This window comes from Schistocerca piceifrons, chromosome 1 (genome assembly GCF_021461385.2).
Source record: "Schistocerca piceifrons isolate TAMUIC-IGC-003096 chromosome 1, iqSchPice1.1, whole genome shotgun sequence".
Taxonomy (NCBI): domain Eukaryota; kingdom Metazoa; phylum Arthropoda; class Insecta; order Orthoptera; family Acrididae; genus Schistocerca; species Schistocerca piceifrons.
This window is the reverse complement of record NC_060138.1, coordinates 621065048-621083493: the sequence shown is the minus strand read 5'-3', so window position 1 is coordinate 621083493 and position 18446 is coordinate 621065048. Positions and strand designations below refer to the sequence as shown.

General features: G+C 36.0%; 1 protein-coding gene across 1 annotated transcript in view; it reads right to left on the bottom strand.

Annotated features, from left to right (window-relative positions):
- Nucleotides 1-666: 666 nt before the first annotated feature.
- The window catches only part of LOC124804379, a 675970-nt gene continuing 658190 nt past the window's right edge, over nucleotides 667-18446 (bottom strand). Inside the window, exons 24-27 of the mRNA XM_047264747.1 lie at nucleotides 16516-16669; nucleotides 16309-16421; nucleotides 5466-5673; nucleotides 667-2993 (exon numbers count right to left, since the gene is read on the bottom strand). Of these exons, the coding sequence (XP_047120703.1) occupies nucleotides 2633-2993; nucleotides 5466-5673; nucleotides 16309-16421; nucleotides 16516-16669 (836 nt within the window). The 3' untranslated portion in view covers nucleotides 667-2632. The remainder of the gene's footprint in view (nucleotides 2994-5465; nucleotides 5674-16308; nucleotides 16422-16515; nucleotides 16670-18446) is intronic.

Below are 18446 nucleotides of genomic sequence, written 5' to 3'. Positions count from 1 at the left end.
AAATATCTTAAAACCCTCACTCTCATTGCACATGCAGAAGCCAAGCTTGTTAACACTGATACCCAGGTTCTTCGCTCCAACTGTGTACCTTCTTAGTAGAATGCTTTAGATGCTCATTTCTAGCACACTTTGTTTGCAGCACATATATATTTATCACTTAGCTTTAAATGGATAGTCCTTTGAACTATTCTTACAAAATCTTGTACGAGTTTCTGAGTAATGTGACAACATTATGAGTTATTGACACCTGTGGAGTAAATAATTCCTCCTAAATTAAAGGGTCTGATGGTTCATTTTGATATGGGATCTGGATCTCCAAAGCTCATACTAGTCAACCCTTATCAGCGAAAACTACATAACCCACCATTGCAATTAAATAACCAGCATTAAATACTCTTAGAGACACTTCTGTGGAATTTGAGATTTATGTGATTACATTCAATTGTGATGAAACATGCTGTTTTGTTGTTGAAAGAGAGAATAAATTTTTCTATGTACCATAAAATAAAATACAAACATATATCATCTCAATACATGAGATGTGATTCCTAAAAAAATACATAAAACAAGGAAACATGGTTTCTCCAGACAAAAAAAAAAAAAAAAAAAAAAAACTGAGAAACCACTTTACAAAACAATATCAGTGGATAGCAGCATGGTCAATTATTTCCAGTATATAAAAATGTTTTTTAGTATTTGGAGATTCAGTTAAGTGGAGAATGCAATTTTATCATATTGTCCATGAAGGACATGCACTCTAATATTTGTTGCATGTTCAAGAACAGAAAATTTAATATGGCATTTCATCTGACACGAATTTATGCAGACAACATGTCAAAAGGAATAAAGATGACTTTGCAGCAAGTATCTACATCTGATGTCCTGAATTTGTAATATGTAAACTAATATAAAAAGAACATAATGTATGATAATAGTTTGCAGTTATATAATGCAACTTGTTTGTTTTAAGTCCCTTTGCACTTGACATTTATGACCCTCTGCCACTACTGTGTTATTTTAAATAAACATATCAAGTCACATATTACAAACATATTAAAATATTTGAAACATGTGAAACATAATTCCTGTCAACACACACAAAAAAAAAACAATAAGTGTTTTACCTTTAAACCTGTAAAACAACTCTGTTATTCCTTTCTTATGGCTAATAAAGTTTGTTAAAGCATTTATATTACATACATTTGGTGAAACTGAAAGTTCACTGTAATAAGATGCAAACATTTCGAATGAGGAATTGTGGCGAGACTTTCTAAAAGAAAGGAAATGTCACAGATAGTCTACTGCTCAGACAGTGGGACATACATTAGCCATTGTGTGCCCACATAAGCTGTTTTACAACACAATCACTTGAATATAAAAAAAAGCATGTAGCACTAGAGAAGATGTTGGCCTCAAAATTTTTGTTATGAACTAATGTAAATGAAAACCACCTAGTGTTAGAATTAAAAAACACACATTCCTGAGCTATGTGACTCTTGAAAAGAATCAGTACATATAATCAGTAATATGTCTCAATTGTGTGGACAAAGAGAGATGAGAGACATTAAGTACAGTATTACTACAGAACTATAACTTAACCTTCTTTTATTCTTCTGATCAAGAATCTTGTCATGGATATTGGATAAAGAAGTGATCTTCATAAACATGTGACAAATAAATGTAAGGAATGTTTATAATTTGTCATGCTTCAATACACACATGTATTTTAACCAAAAATTCAGTAGAAAATCATGGTGTGTGTTCATTTTTTGAAACCTTTTTTTCTCCAAAAGACTTTTGAAATCTTTTACATCAGTATCAGATAATCCTTACTACATAAGAGGTAAAGAGAATGAGAAGTGCAGAGGTTTTGGATTCTGTCCTCTAATTATAGACTCCGCAAGGGTTCATAAACTTAAAACTGTGAAGTCATCTAGAAACTTTTGTTGATGAATGGGAACATAAGTATATAAATAAGACTAGAGGAATAAATTGGCTACAATGGTTGGAATGAAACTGGCACTTTCTTACTTGCTCATATGCATAGGGTTTTGAACCATTTTCTCCACTGAATGTCTAAAAATAAAAAAATTGTGTACTCAAAAGAATCGCCAGTTAAATTCATTAGTTGTAACAAAGAGTAATTATAAATATTTTGAAAGATCTCATTACAGCTTTCATCTCTGACCTGCTGAGCAGCATATTTATTTAAGAGATATTGACTCTTTTTAAATTGTTTATTAAATCAACAGTTCACTAGAGTGCTTAGCACTTTTTCACTTTCTCACTGCAGGAAAAGAAATGTATAGCTACAATCAGCCAGAAAAACAAATTCCATATAGTGAAATGGAACCACATAATAATTAACATCTATTAGAGAGGTATTTCACACAGCTGATGGCTAGTTAAAATTTTCCTGCAGCTTTCTAATGCTTATATAGTGTGGCGTCATGACCATCACCATTAAACACTACTGCAGATGCAGATTTTGTATACACAGTACGCAACCAGACCACAATTTACTACTGTGGTTAACTTCACTGGTTACTGTAGGCAATAGTGCCAAATACTATAGCTACAGGAACACAATTTCTGTGGCACAGTTGGCTGGCTGTCCAGTGAATGTATGCTGTCAAAGAATGGAGTCCACCTGCTTAATTCCACCAGGTGGGTCATGGCCACAGTATTCATCTTCAAAGTCCTCATCATCTTGATGTGCTGTGATATATTTAGAGCTCAAAAGAGGTTCACGTACACAACCATTACTTAGTTCTGAGTTGCTCTGCAACAATGAAGCTGTTAAGGAACATTTGCGAAACCTTTCTGGAAGATGCATTTCTAGTTGACCTGTATCTTCCATCTGTACTGAGGCTAATGGCATATCAAGGCATGGCGATAAGAGCCGTGGATTGTTGGCAAGAAATTCCACAATCTCAGATGCATTTGGCCTTCGCTTATAATCTTTATTCCAGCAGGATCGAATAAGAGCTTCCCTGTAAACAAATTACATAGTTCAAGAGTAATACAACTGATATTCCACAGAATGAAGGTTTGTAAATTATGACACTAAGAACACCAAATTAATAATAAGTACAGGAAGTTGTTAACTATTTGTTAATGATCTATTGCTACGAATATCTGCCTTTATGTGAAAGCAATTTTCACATCTATTATACAAAGAAATTTGGCCACATCTTTCCTCATTCCTATTCCCCTGCATCACTGTCTGGAGCACGACAACATACTGAACACTGTTTCCATAGAATAATTTCAGTTGCGAAATCATTATATACTCTTTTGTTTCCAGTATATTAAAGGATTGGTGCTAAAATAAAATGTTTCATACATTGTTCTTTCAGCATGTCTACAGAATTAGTTTGTTTTCAACAAAGTTGAAATTTTTACAATTATCAGTCATCTCTGAAATGTACAGTAGGCTGTCATCTTAATCAGAGTAGTGTCTCAGAACAGAACAAATGGCATATTTTTGTATACAGATATTCTGTAGAATGCAGTTGACGTGATACCACATTGTACAGAGTTAAAAAATGTCAAATCATACAGAATACGTTCCCAGAAATGAATGGCTTGAAGAGTTCCAATGCAACAGAACTCAGGACATTGTCCTTGAAGGTAAGTGTTAATGAGAGACAAGGGTATCATCAGAAGTGCCCCAGGGAAGTTTGATAGCACTGCTATTATTCTCCATATGCCTAAATGATCTGACTGATAAGGTATGCACCAATCTGTGACAGTTTATTGAAGATGTTGTAATACAAGGGAACGTACTGCCATTGAGTGACTGGAGAAGGATACAGGATGACTTAGACTGAATTTCTATTGGCGTAATGAATTGTGGCTTGCTCTAAATGCAGAAAAATGTCAGTTACTGCAGATGAATAGGAAAAAAATACTGTAGTGTTTGAAATAGTATTAGTGGTGTGCTGCTTGACACAGTCACATCAGTTAAATGTCTAGGATTCATTGCAAAGTGATATGAAATGGAACGGATATGTAAGGACAGTATTAAGGAAGTCAAAAGACCAACTTTGGTTTATTGGGAGATTTTTAGGAAAGTGTAGCTCATCTACAATAGAGGTGACATATAGAACACTTGTGTGGCCCATTCTTAAGTACTGCTGAAGTATATGTGATCTCCACCAGATTTAATTAAATGAAGATACTGAAGTTATTCAAGAGTGTGCAGCTAAATTTGTTACCTGTAGGCTATCATATGGTGATCAACAAATTAAAAGAAGTGTAATGGAATATAGTCAAATTAAATCAGATGATACTGAGGGAAACAAGACAGGAAATGAGATTTGTTACTTGGGGAGCTAAATAACTGATATTGTCTGATGTAAACAGGATACAAAAGACAGACTTGTAATAGCAGGAAATGCTTTCTGAAGGAGATAAATTTGTTAATACCGAATATAAATTTAAGTCTAAGGAAGTCTTGTTGAAAGTATTAGTTCAGATAATAGTCTTCTACATTTGTGAAATGTGGGTTATAAATGGTACAGACAAGAAGAGAGTAGAGTATCTGAAATGTGATGATTCAGAAGAATGCTGAAGATTAGATAGGTAAATTGGTTAAAGAACGTGGAGGCACTGAATAAAATGGCAAAAAAAGAAACTGATGGCACAAATTAACTAAACAATCGGGCTGCGGACAGGATAAATCCTGGGGAACCAAGGAATGATTAATTATATCCTGCAACACACTGTTGCCTTTCTGTAAACTATATGTTCTCAAATACATACATTGTAAGTAATAGGTATGTTTTATAAAGTGATTGTATTAGTATATTTGGTGAGTGGAAATAGTTCCTTAATAATTTCAAGTATTATTTTGTACGAAATTTGTTTCATTTCCTCCACCCACAACATTAATGTAAGTGTCCAGCTTGCTGCTGCCCCCCCCCCCCCCCCCACCCCAGTCACCAGGCTAAGATCTCAGATATACGTTCTCAGTAATAGGTGAAAACTGGGTTTTACATTGGAAATTATTCTTGCTTTTGGTCTTGTAATTAATACTAGAACCAGTAAATAATTTATGTGCAAATGTTTATTACAGTCATAATTATTTCATCAAATTAACCTCTATGTGCATAATAGCAATTTTGGAAACTGCAAGGTACTAACAGTGACTACATAATGATGTTGAATGGATGAATTTGAAATTTTAGTGATTGAAATGCATCCAGCATAAACACTAAATGCTTTTTTCTTTCAAATAACTATGATATATCTTCTTCCTTCCTGCCTAGAGTTTTAATAATGCAATTAAAAATCTATATGTATGGACACACACATACACGCACGCACGCACGTGCGCGCGCGCACACACACACACACACACACACACACACACACACACACACACACAAAATGAAATAATTATGGAGTTAAAAATCTAGTAAGATAAATAATAAAACAAGAAATTAAAATTATCTACTTACAGCTGAGGTTTTACACCAGTTGGGATCTGAATAGTGTTTCCAGCTTTCACATGCTCTAACACTTGATTATTGCTCAGTCCTTGGAAGGGGAAACTTCCAAATGTAATGATCTCATACAGTAGCACTCCATAGGACCACACATCAGAGCTTGGTGTAAAAATACCCAGTTCCAAACTCTCAGGTGCCATCCATCGGACAGGAAGCATTCCTTCATAATACAATACAAAATGAAAAAAAGATAGTTTATAAAAAAGCATCTACTGTATTAAAAAATAAACCCACATTAAAAATTAATCTATTTTTTCTATTCTGCTTTTAGGTTTTAATTCACTATTTTAAAGATTTCCTACTTCACCATTGTTGCTGTTTGTCTCAGTGCAAATAGCTCTGTTGCAATGTAAAAGGTAACAATGAATAGCTTCATATTTACATCTTTCTTGTCATATTATTTAATTGTGAGAACTTTTTGAACTCTTTGTCCCTCCTGCCCTACTGCAACCCCCATTCTCCTTTCTACCTCATCTTTGATTTTATTCCTGTGATCTAAAAAAAAAAGATAAATCACTACTAACTTTTCAGAAACATATTGATGCATAAATGATCTAGCTTTTACTTATTTTTAACACAGAACTAGTAACATTCATCTGTTATCTTACACATCTGTATGGTGCACGTCTAGTCTCATAATATGGCATGTCTCTCCCATAAGTTGCTCACTTGCAGCAAGTTACTAAAGGAGTATAAATATACACTTTTACCTATAGAGGGGGGAAGGAAGGAAGGAAGGAAGGAAGGAAGGAAGGAAGGAAGGTAGGAAGGAATGTTACGACTGACATCGAGGCCACACACTAACTCAGTCATGACCTGAAGTGATTTAAGGGAAACACCAAAAATGTAAAGCTAAATGGGTCAATGGTGTTTTAAAGCCACTCAACTGTGCCATCTGTGTGTGTGGCCAGTGTACATGGTTCAACTATGCTGTGTCAGTCATAGGAACAGTTTTGCAACGAAGTAGTAGATACAGGTAAACATAGAGATTTAATCTTCCAAGATCTCCAAAAGAACTGATTATTTTATACTGAATGGTAAATGTTTAAGAAAAATGAAAGTAACATTAAGTGTGGCATATGGAAGCATATGTTCTCAGTGTATATGAGGAATGCATCAGATAAGGTCACCAGCACTTTCACAACAGCAGCTATATTTTTACAAATTTACTGGATTAGAATTAGATGGGATATGTCTGAATAGCATTAATCAGCATAGTGATATTTTGTTAGGAATAATACAAACAGATAAAGTTTCTATGATGCCTGTTGTCTCATGTTAATATATATCTTGATTTGCTCCACATCCCTACCAATTAACACAAGAACTTTTAGTCCATTGCATTTTTTTTCCTTATTTCAATAGTTAACTGTAAATGCCTTGCTTTTAGTCAAGAAACAAAATTTGTAAATCATAAACTGTTTTAGCTTGACTACAGTCTTTGTTCGAAGAAAACGTGTTTGTTTACTGGGGTAACATCTTATTTTTGTTCAAGTCAATCAAGTCTTACAAGTGAGTTTAATTACATCAAAGATTTTCACTTCAAAAGTGGAATGATAAAATGTGTGCCAAACAAAGATTTTCAGTAATACACATAATGGATGTACAAGCACAGGATGTTGGCACATGGTTCACGACATATGGAAGTTTGGGTCTGGCCATGATTCATGCTCGGGTACGCAATTGGTAAGGTGACCACTCGCGATAAGCGGGAAATCCGAGTTCAAGTCCGGGGAAGGCGCAAATTATCATTGTCGTCATTCCATTATACACCTTGTGGAAGTTCATATTCGCAACTGCGAATATATTTCATGTAATAGTGTTCTAAGATGGAGAAGGAAGGCAGAAAATGTCTCCCATTATATGGCACAATTTTCAAAGAACCTATGAGAAGCCTGATACATAGTCACGGTCAAGAAATTGCATGCTTTGGAAATTATTTTTTGTGTGGAGAAATTGCTGGATGCTGTTGATGGAAGTAAAGTAGGACAACTGAAAGCAAAAATGCACAGAACTTGTGGGATTATCTTAATGCAAAATCAATGCTTCTTATTTTGACTGGTATGAAATTTGACCAGTTGCAAACTGTTCAGTCGTGTGCTACAGCAAATGGTATGTGGAATCATCTTAAGATATTTCATGAACAGCAATCTGCAATGAATAAAGTAACATTGAAACAACAGTTCTATAATAATAAAAACATTGCACTATTATGCTATTGTGCAACATATTAGTAAAGCCGAAACATTAGCATTGTCTCTTGCAGATGTTGGTGAGCCAGTGGGAGATGCAACAGGACTGTCCAAGTTTTAGATAGACTTCTGGCAAAATGTAGTTTTTTTGTTACAGTCTGGGTCTCCTGTGATGAAAGCAGGCAGATTTTCCACAATTTAACAGCAAAGTTACTAAAAGAAGAACAATGTTTGTCACAGCCAAGAAATGGCAACTGTATTCACTGCTATTAAAATTAATCACAAAAAAGAGGAAAGTCAGAGTTTGCAAAAGAATTTAACAAAAGTTCTGTGAACAATAAATTATATTGAGCACCAGTATTGTCACAAGAAAGGTCATTATAAGGCTGAGTACAGCAAAAGACTGTTTAAATTTCTAGAGAAAGTCAAGAACCTACATATCAAGCTCCGAGTGCAGATATTAGAAGCATTTTGCCTACTAATTTTATTTCGACTTGCTGACAGTACTGCATGACTTCAAACAAAGGATGGTTTTCAATATTTAAATGTCTATAGAAGTTCAAAGTTTGTATTGCCTTCTTCTGTATGGATTTTCCTATGAATTTGGATTCACATGAACATGTTACTGCCTTAGTTAATTATGGGCAAGAACATGTTTACGAAAGACTTCACTGCGGACTACAATGAACTGTAAAACTGTAACATTCAATAGACAAGAAATACGGCAGCAAATCACTCACCAAATAAATGTTTGTCAATAACAACCAGTGAACAGATACACCACTGAGAACCACTTCCCCACAATGGGATACAGAAGCCACTGATATACATGTATACTTCTGGTCACTACACATCACAGGACACACCAGTAAGCATGACTACTGGAATATTGTCACTGGATACTCAAAATTCAGAAAAAGGTTGCTGGGACTGATTGTTACATGTTGGTAGGGTATGAGTACAACAAGACCCACACAAGATAAAGTGTTGTTCTTGACAACAGAGTACCATTATTGGCAACTTGCTTTAAATGTGCAGAAACGTAAAATTATGCACATCAAAAAATGAAAAAACTTTGTTTCTTATGACTCTAAAATCAATGAGTCAATGTTGGCCAACTAATACAAATACCTGGGTGTAACACTTTGTAGGGATATGAAATGGAATGATCACATAGGCTCAGTTGTGGGTAAATTAGGTGGAAGACTTTGATTTATTGGTAGAACACTGGGGAAATGAAATTAGTCTACAATGGAGATTGCTTACAAACCACTCACATGACCATTCTAGAATATTGTTCAAGTGTTTGGGACCCATACTAAATAGGACTAATAGAGGATATTGAATGTACACCGAGAAGGGCAGCATGAATGGTCACAGGTTTGTTTGATCTGTGGGACAGTGTCACAGAGATACTTGAAAAACTGAACTGGAAGGCTCTTGAAGACAGATGTAAACTACCCACAGAAAGTCTATTAACAAAGTTTCAAGAACTGGCTTTAAATGATGAGTCTAGGAACACACTTTAATCCCCTATGTATCACTCACATTGAGATCATGAGGATCAGATTAGAATAATTACTGCACACACATAGGCATTCAAACAATCATTCTTCCTGTGCTCCATACATGAACTGAAGAGAAAGAAACACTAATAACTGGTATGATGGGATATACCCTCTGCTAGGTGGTATGCAAAGTATAGATGTAGATGTATATTCAAGATTGCAGTGGAATCCTGTGGAAGACATTTGAATGGGGTGCTTTCTTTTATTCAGGAAGCTTATTTACTTTATGTCCAAATTTTTGGTTGCTATTCAACAAGAGAAAAGTGAAAAGTTATCAACCAGGCAATAGAAGAATGATTTCTCTCTCTCTCTCTCTCTTTAGGATCCTCTGTTCTATTCACGCACCGCTTCCTACTCCTTCGACCATCATTGTGTTCTATATGTAACTTTCCCTGCATGCATCAGTGATGCCCCATTCTTATAGCATTCCCTTCCCTTCCCTGGCTCCGACACTCCTCCCCCCCCCCCCCTCCCCCCAACCATCACCTCTCCTTATTCTTCTCATCTGCTCCATCCAATACTACTCCCATCCCCACTCCCAAAAACAAGACAATTAACGTAGGCATGGCCTTCACCTCAACAGGAAAGGGAAGGGTAAACTGGCTGGGAAAATAGCAGGAAAGTTAAAGGGGGAGGCACTGTCATGAGTGATAAAATACCAGTGGTTATAGGGTTCATAAAAGACCCTTTTTTAGGGTAGAGAGGACAGAAAGAAACCAGGTTTTAAGAGGGGATAGGATTGAGACAAACCTTCAGTTTGAGAAAGAAACCAAAAAACATAATTCAAGCTTATTACATCAGCATAAACAGCTATTAGTTAAGAATTTTTGACAATCAGTAGAAATTTCAACTCTACCCAATTTTCACTCAGTCAGTGTGAAATGTCAGCTATCTGTATTGCATCAGAATATAAGGGGTTTGAGAAATAAAATTAAAGAATTAATTATCTGCATAGATGAATCAGAGTCCTCAAACCCAGCTGACATAATCTGCCTCTCTGTACATCATGTGACCACTGGTATTGAACTTTTAACTGTTACAGGATGTAGGTTAGCATCTTACTTTCGTAGAGCAGAAATGGAGAAAGGAGGAGTTGCCGCATTCATCAGGAACTGTCATAAATTTAAGAATATAGACATTCATATATTTTGCCTACATCATTATACGGAAGCATGTGCAACAGAAGTAGAATTTCACAAAAAATCCTTCATAATATTAATATAATGGAAGGAAACATTCCACGTGGGAAAAATTATATATAAAAAATTATATATAAAAAAATTATATATAAAAACAAAGATGAGGTGACTTACCGAACAAAAGCGCTGGCAGGTCGATAGACACACAAACAAACACAAACATACACACAAAATTCAAGCTTTCGCAACAAACTGTTGCCTCATCAGGAAAGAAGGAAGGAGAGGGGAAGACGAAAGGAAGTGGGTTTTAAGGGAGAGGGTAAGGAGTCATTCCAATCCCGGGAGCGGAAAGACTTACCTTAGGGGGAAAAAAGGACAGGTATACACTCGCACACACGCACATATCCATCCACACATACAGACACAAGCAGACATATGTCTGCTTGTGTCTGTATGTGTGGATGGATATGTGCGTGTGTGCGAGTGTATACCTGTCCTTTTTTCCCCCTAAGGTAAGTCTTTCCGCTCCCGGGATTGGAATGACTCCTTACCCTCTCCCTTAAAACCCACTTCCTTTCGTCTTCCCCTCTCCTTCCCTCTTTCCTGATGAGGCAACAGTTTGTTGCGAAAGCTTGAATTTTGTGTGTATGTTTGTGTTTGTTTGTGTGTCTATCGACCTCCCTTCATAATATTAAGTGTATATTGAGCACCTGCAGGTAATTTTAATCTATTCACAAACCACCTTGAAGCTGTACTGGCCCATTTAACAACCAAAAACAAAGAAATAGTGGATGCTGGTGACTTCAATGTAGAGTTCCTTAAAGACTCTCCCAATAAGCACTTACTTGAGGTAGTAACACTATCATTCAACTTAATTCCCACTGTAAAGTTCCCCACTAGGGTAACCAATTGCTCACAAACAGCCATAGATAATATCTTTATAGAAAAGTCCAATGAACAAAATTATATTACAAAACCCATAGTTAATGGCCTCTTAGACCATGACATGCAGTTACTTCTGTTAAATGTTAATACTGAACAGGATATAAAATCTGTTAAATCTGTGCTCAAGAGGGTAATCAATAAGCCAAAAATTGATTATTTTAGGAGACTCCTCAGAGACATTCACTGGAGTTATGTTTACAGTGCTCATGGCATGAATGAAAAATATAACACTTTTGCTAATAAAGTGCTTACCTTATTTGAACACTGTTTTCCCTCAAAACTAACCAATGTTAGAAAAGTCTACAAAATAGCCATAGATTATGCAAGGAATAGAGGTAGCTTGTGAAACAAAAAGAAAACTGTATCTGCCAGTCCACAACAGTTCTGATGTTGATGCTATAGCACATTAGAAGAAATACTGCAAAATATTAAAGACTGTAATACAGACATCAAAGCAAATATATTACAAAGAAAAGATAGTCATATCAGATAACAAAATAAAGACAATATCGGATATAGTGAAGGAAGAGACCGGTAGAACCAGATATGAAGAGGGACAAATAGCATTAAGAGTAAATGATACATTGGTGGCAGATGTGTATAGTGTTGCAGAAATTTTTAACAAACATTTTATAACTGTTACTGAAAAGATGGGGTTGTCAGGTTCTGTAGATGCTGCTATGGAATACCTCAGACCAGACATTTCAAGTAACTTGCATAATATGAATTTGACCCTCACTACCCCAGCAGAAGTAATGTCCATCATAAAATCTTTAAAATCAAAAACGTCTAGTGGGTATGATGAAATATCAACAATGTTAATTAAAGAATGTGATTCTGAGTTAAGTAACATATTAAGCTGTCTGTTTAACCATTTGTTTATCAGTGGAATATTTCTTGAATGGTTGAAATATGCTGAAGTTAATCCACTGTTTAAGAAGGGAGATAAAGAAATAGCATCAAATTTCTGTCCATTTTCACTTTTACCAGAATTCTCAAAAATTTTAGAAAAGGTAATGTACAATCCTGCTTTATAATCATCTTATCACAAATAACATACTGTCATAGTCGCAGTTCGGATTTCTAAAGGGTTCTGATATTGAGAAGGCTATCTACACTAACAGTGAAAATGTACTTAATTCATTAGACAAAAAATTGCAGGCAACTGGTATATTTTGTGATCTGTGAAAGGCATCTGACTGTGTAAATCACAATATCCTCTTAAGTAAATTAGAATATTATGGTGTAACAGGAAATGCTGCAAAATGGCTCAAATCTTATATCTCTGGCAAGAAACAAAGTGTGTTATTAGGTAAGAGACATGTATTAAGCTATTAGGCATCATCCAACTGAGAACTAATTACATGTGGGGTCCCACAAGGATCCATCTTAGGGCCCTTACTTTTTCTTGTGTATATCAATGACCTTTCATCAGTAAAATTACCAGATGCCAAGTTTGTTTTGTTTACTGATGATACAAACATTGCAATAAATACCAAATCAAATGTAGTCTTAGAAAGAACAACTAATAAAATATTTGTGGACATAAATCACTGGTTCCTAGCCAATTCTTTGTCACTAAACTTTGAAAAAACACACTACATGCAGTTAAGAACTTGTAAGGGGTGTCCCATGTGTATATGCCTAACATGCGATGACAAGCAGATAGAAGAAGTGGACAGTGATAAATGGGATTACAGCTTGATAATAAATTCAACTGGGAGGAGCACATGAGAGAACTGCTGAAGTGTCTTAACAAATCTCTATTTGCAATGCAAATTGTGTCAGACATGGGGGATATAAAAATGAAAAAGCTGGCATACTACGCTTACTTTCATTCCATAATGTCATATGGGATTATTTTTTGGTGTAATTCATCAAGCCAGTCTAAAGTTTTCCGGGCACAAAAATGTGCAATAAGAGTTATATGTGGTGTGAACTCAAGAACATCCTGCAGAAGCCTGTTTAGGGAACTAGGGATACATACTACTGCTTCCCAATATATTTATTCCTTAATTAAATTTGTCATTAAAAATATATCACTTTTTCAAACCAACAGCTCAATTCAATTCATGGAATCAATACTAGAAATAAGACCAATTGTCACAAGGATTTAAAGTCACTTACTCCTGTACAAAAAGGTTTACATTATTCAAGAACACACATTTTCAATAACTTGCCAGCAGCCATAAAAAGCTTAACAAACAATGAAATTCAATTTAAGAGAAGTCTAAAGGATTTATTGGTGGCCAACTCCTTCTACTCCATTGATGAATTTCTCAGTAGAACTAGCTGATTTTTGTGTGTGTGTGTGTGTGTGTGTGTGTGTGTGTGTGTGTGTGTGTGTGTGTGCGTGAGGGTGAGTACAATCTAACTTCTGCATAATTTCAGTGCAGCAATGTGTACCTTGTAAATAAGTATTGTAGTAGTTCTATTACATGTTTATTACCTTATAAATAATTTTTTGTTTTTTAAAATCAGTGCATTACTGGGATCTTAGTAAATGAGTGTTTGTAACATGATTCTTTCGTATAGTGTTCATTAAAAAGAATGGCAATCATTCCACTTGGGACCTGTGGAAGGTACATTAGCTTATTTGTTTCTGTTGTAAATATTTATCATGTATTATTGTTTTTCTGACATGTTCTACATCCTGGAGGAACTCCTCAATACAGATCAATTGGAATGAATGTAAATCTAAGCTGTGTATGTGTGTGTGTGTGTGTGTGGGGGGGGGGGGGGGGGGGGGGGGAGGGGGGGGGGGAGGACAAGTGCACAAGCACACATGCATGCATTTATTTGCTAGAATTTTGCTGGACATAGTTTGAAAGATAGTTGAAGTTAATTGCCTTTCTATTGATCGACACTTTACAGTGGATGGTTATCTTTATACTTTCTATAGTTTGTATCTCACCCACAAATTTCCAATACTGTACATATAATTTTGAGTATAATTTTATATGATCTGGAAACTCTTAGCACTGAGACAGACATTCAAAGTTGAATCAAAAACGAAACAATTTTTACTCTGAAGCAGAGTGTGATGATGATGATGTTTGGTTTGTGGGGCGCTCAACCGAGTGGTCATCAGTGCCCGTACAAAGTCCCAATTTTTACAAAGTCCCAATTTTTACACAGTCCAATTTTTTACACAATCCAGTCTAGCCTCTATCACGAATGATGATAATGATGAAATGATGAGGACAACACAAACACCCAGTTCCCGGGCAGAGAAAATCCCCAACCCGGCTGGGAACTGAACCCGAGATCCCATGATCCAGAGGCAGCAACGCTAGCCACTAGACCATGAGCTGTGGACTTAGCAGAGTGTGTGCTGGTCTGAATCCTAACACATTAAAACTGTGGGTCAGTTTGGGACTCAAACTTGGAACCTTTGTCTTTTGCAGCCAAATTCTCTATTGACTGAACCGCTTCATCTCCTCTCTCCCCAACTCCACAGTAATTCTCCTGCATGTCTTGCATGACTAGCACTCCAGGAAGAATGGATACTGTGGAAACATGTGTTAGACAAATTGTTTCCAGATTAGATTTTTACTCTGCAGTGGACTGTATATAGATTTGAAACTTCCTGACAGATTAAAACTGTGTGCCAGACTGGGACTCAACTTTATAAAGTTGGAGATGAGGTGCTGGTGGAAATAAAGCCATGAGGACTGGTTGTGAGCCATGCTTCGATAGTTCTGTCAGTACAGCAACTGCCTACAGAAGGCGCAGCCCCCTGGTTTCAGTCCTGGTCTGACACACACAGTTTTAATCTATCAGGAAGTTTCAAATGCAGAGTTTTCTTAACAGTAGTCCCACGTGCCTATCAACAATTAGCATGAAAGAAGAAGACAGTTTTTCTATTTTGAAATTTTGTGTGCTAAAAAATAAGATGATGATGCTGATGTACAAATGTTTTTATTGTGAAGGACTTGTTACTTAGATTATGAACATAAAGGGCAGTACACGGGAATATAAACTCAAGTTTCTTTGATAGCTGAGAGATGCAGCAAGGAATAGAAGGAAGGAAGATTAGTGTTTGACATCCCATGGACAGTGAAGCAATTAGAGATGGCTCACATGCTAGGAGTGGGAAAAGAAATTAAAACCATAGCGACGAAAATTTGTGACAGGCCATTAACACAAAAGCATTACTTAATTGTTCAAATCTTATCAGGCCTTTCTAAATGAAACTAATTCTCAGTGTTTCATAGATGATAATGGGTTGCATGCATGTTCCAACTTTTCCAGAACTCAAATTTGCTATCAAAAGCTTTAAAATATAATTTTGAAAAAACTCTCAAGAGCATGGTGAAGCAATTGACATAATGTCCTTTAAAAACAGAATGTATTAAATGTAGTTCCAGAATTGAAATAGTAATAAAATGTATAAATAATAATAGAAATAATAATAATGTATGATGATGATGATGATGATGATAAAGTAATCTACTTAAAATTCTTTATACAGGACTTGAGCACACTCTCCTACGCAAGGTATACATGATTTAGTAAAAGAACTGCTTGTTTTTGCTCTGCTCTCAATTGTAAATTTCTTCCATTTATAGCCACGTGACAAAAACAGATAAATCTTTCTACTTAAAATTCTTTATACAGGACTTGAGCACACTCTCCTACGCAAGGTATACATGATTTAGTAAAAGAACTGCTTGTTTTTGCTCTGCTCTCAATTGTAAATTTCTTCCATTTATAGCCACGTGACAAAAACAGATAAATCTTAATTTCTTCAGAAGTAAACTGTATGAGAAACAGAAAGCAATATTACGTATAGCTAAAAAACAGACAACACTACAATTTTCCAATTCTCAAAACAATCTCTAAAACAAATTTCAGGTTCCTGGAAGCTCTGAACATTTCTTATCATCCAAGAAAAGTAGATAACACTAAATTCTCATTTTATAAGTGTGAATATATCACACAGTCTTACCTTTTCTGTTGAATTTATAGTAATCATTTTCAAACATTGGCCTTGTCATTCCAAAGTCTCCAAGTTTCACCACACGAGCAGCATTGACAAGACAGTTCCGTGATGCGACATCACTAGTACAAACAAACAAATGCATTTGTTAAGCAACCATTCCAATATTTTAAAAATTACATGAAAGTTGAATACATAGATGTTGGTTGTACACACCGATGAACGAATTTCAAATCAGCAAGGTAGCTGAGTGCTCTTGCTACATCCAGAGCCATTGAAGTCAACTTTTTGCTTGATACTTCATCTGATTCTTCAGTAAGTCTGTCATTTACTAAATGTCGCCGAGCCAGAAGAAATGTTTTCAGATCCCCTGTAATGGAAATATATGTTGATAAACCTGTAATCATCTGCTTCTTGGAAATGCACAAAAGACTCAAGTGCACTCAGTATGTAGAGTAAGCATGAGCTATATCAGGGTTGCCACAAGTTACCACAAGTGAAATTCCCTGATATTTCCCCAAATTCCAGACAAGTTTTAGCATTTTTCTCTGAAAAATTTTGAGATCTCAAGGGTAAGTAAAGACATTAGTTGACAAGAAAATGTATGAACTTCTGTATTTCTAACTATGTGAGTAAAAATCTTAAGTTCTATCATCGACCTCTATTGTAATGAACTGTTTTTAGGTGGAGGAAGCAAGCCAAATTGTATGTATGTTTCATTAAGACCACTGATGTCATTTTATTTCAATAAAACGAAACATATTTGATGACAAAAATACACATTTCCTTGGAGTCACACAGCAAATTTAAAATGCCTTTGCTGATTTCAGAAATACCCCCACAAAAAAAGTAGGCCTCTTGAAAGAAGTGTCTAAGGTGCGGAAGAGTTGTGTAAACCAACACAGTAGGTGATCACCAATAAAATGTTGGTTTTTACTATATTTGTTATTGTCGGTTATTACTCACTGTGTTATGTCTATTCTTTTACAGGTATTGTGTGATCTTTCTTTCAAGAAGTACAGACTGCCAGCAACTGCCCCAATTTTCTTCTGTTTATCATCCATGCTTTCTAAAACTATTTTAAAAGTGTCAAAATGTACTAGAATAAATTAAATTCTATAAATTTCTACTCTGTAAAATGTACTTGTGGTGAGACAGTCACAATTCCTGTAATCCATCACTGGTGGCCTCTGACATAGTTAGGAGCACCACATTCCACAGATAAATCTCAAAAATCCACTGCATTACACCACACACAAACAGACTCAGCCTGCGGGCATATTGGTGAGGCTAGATCTGGTGGGCAGAGCCTGCACATTAGTGGGAAATGATGGGCTTCAGATTGGCAGGCCTGATGTGTTAAGAGATACCGAAAGAAATTGCCTGCAGTTTTGGACCATCATGGAAGTCCACTTGCATAGCCAGCTATTCATGTGTCACAGACACCAAGTTGATGAAATGAGACCCAATGATTAATCCATGCAATGATAACTTGCCTGAATACTCTGACAATCAATACCCATGGAGGCAGGTATCAACTCAATGTGAAGATGATTGCTGAGCTGCAGATGGGCGACAGGCAAAGTATTGCAAAGAAATGTATGATATACAATAAGGGGTGCCTTGTCTGGTAATAGGTAAGGCCGCAAAAGCACTCCTCTCACAATTCCAGCCCACAGATTTATGCCAAAGTGTGCCTGAAAGCAATGTTTACGGGTAACAAGTGGGTTGTGTTCCGACCAATAATAGCTGTCGTGAAGGTTGAAAACAACGAGTGAAGCTAGATTCTTCAGCCCATCTCATGTTATTTATAAAATATTTGTTATCTTTCACTTGGTGAAAAAGCCATTCAAAAAACAGTTTTCATCGAATGCGGTCTTCTGGCAACTGGTGTTGATTTACCCTGTAGCGATATGGATGCAGTTCTTCATCACGAAATACTTAAACAACCAGTTTGAGATATTTGAAACTGCCGTGCAATATCAGGGGTACTTTGCTGTGGCGATTGGTGAGCATTTTAAGAATTGTGTCCTCAGTGGAGTACGTCTAGTCATTGGACATCCTCTGTCCATTAGTCATGGACGAAGGTTACCGGTTTTCCGAAGGCCTTGCTCCAAGTGACGAAAAAATTTCTTATCAGGATGGTG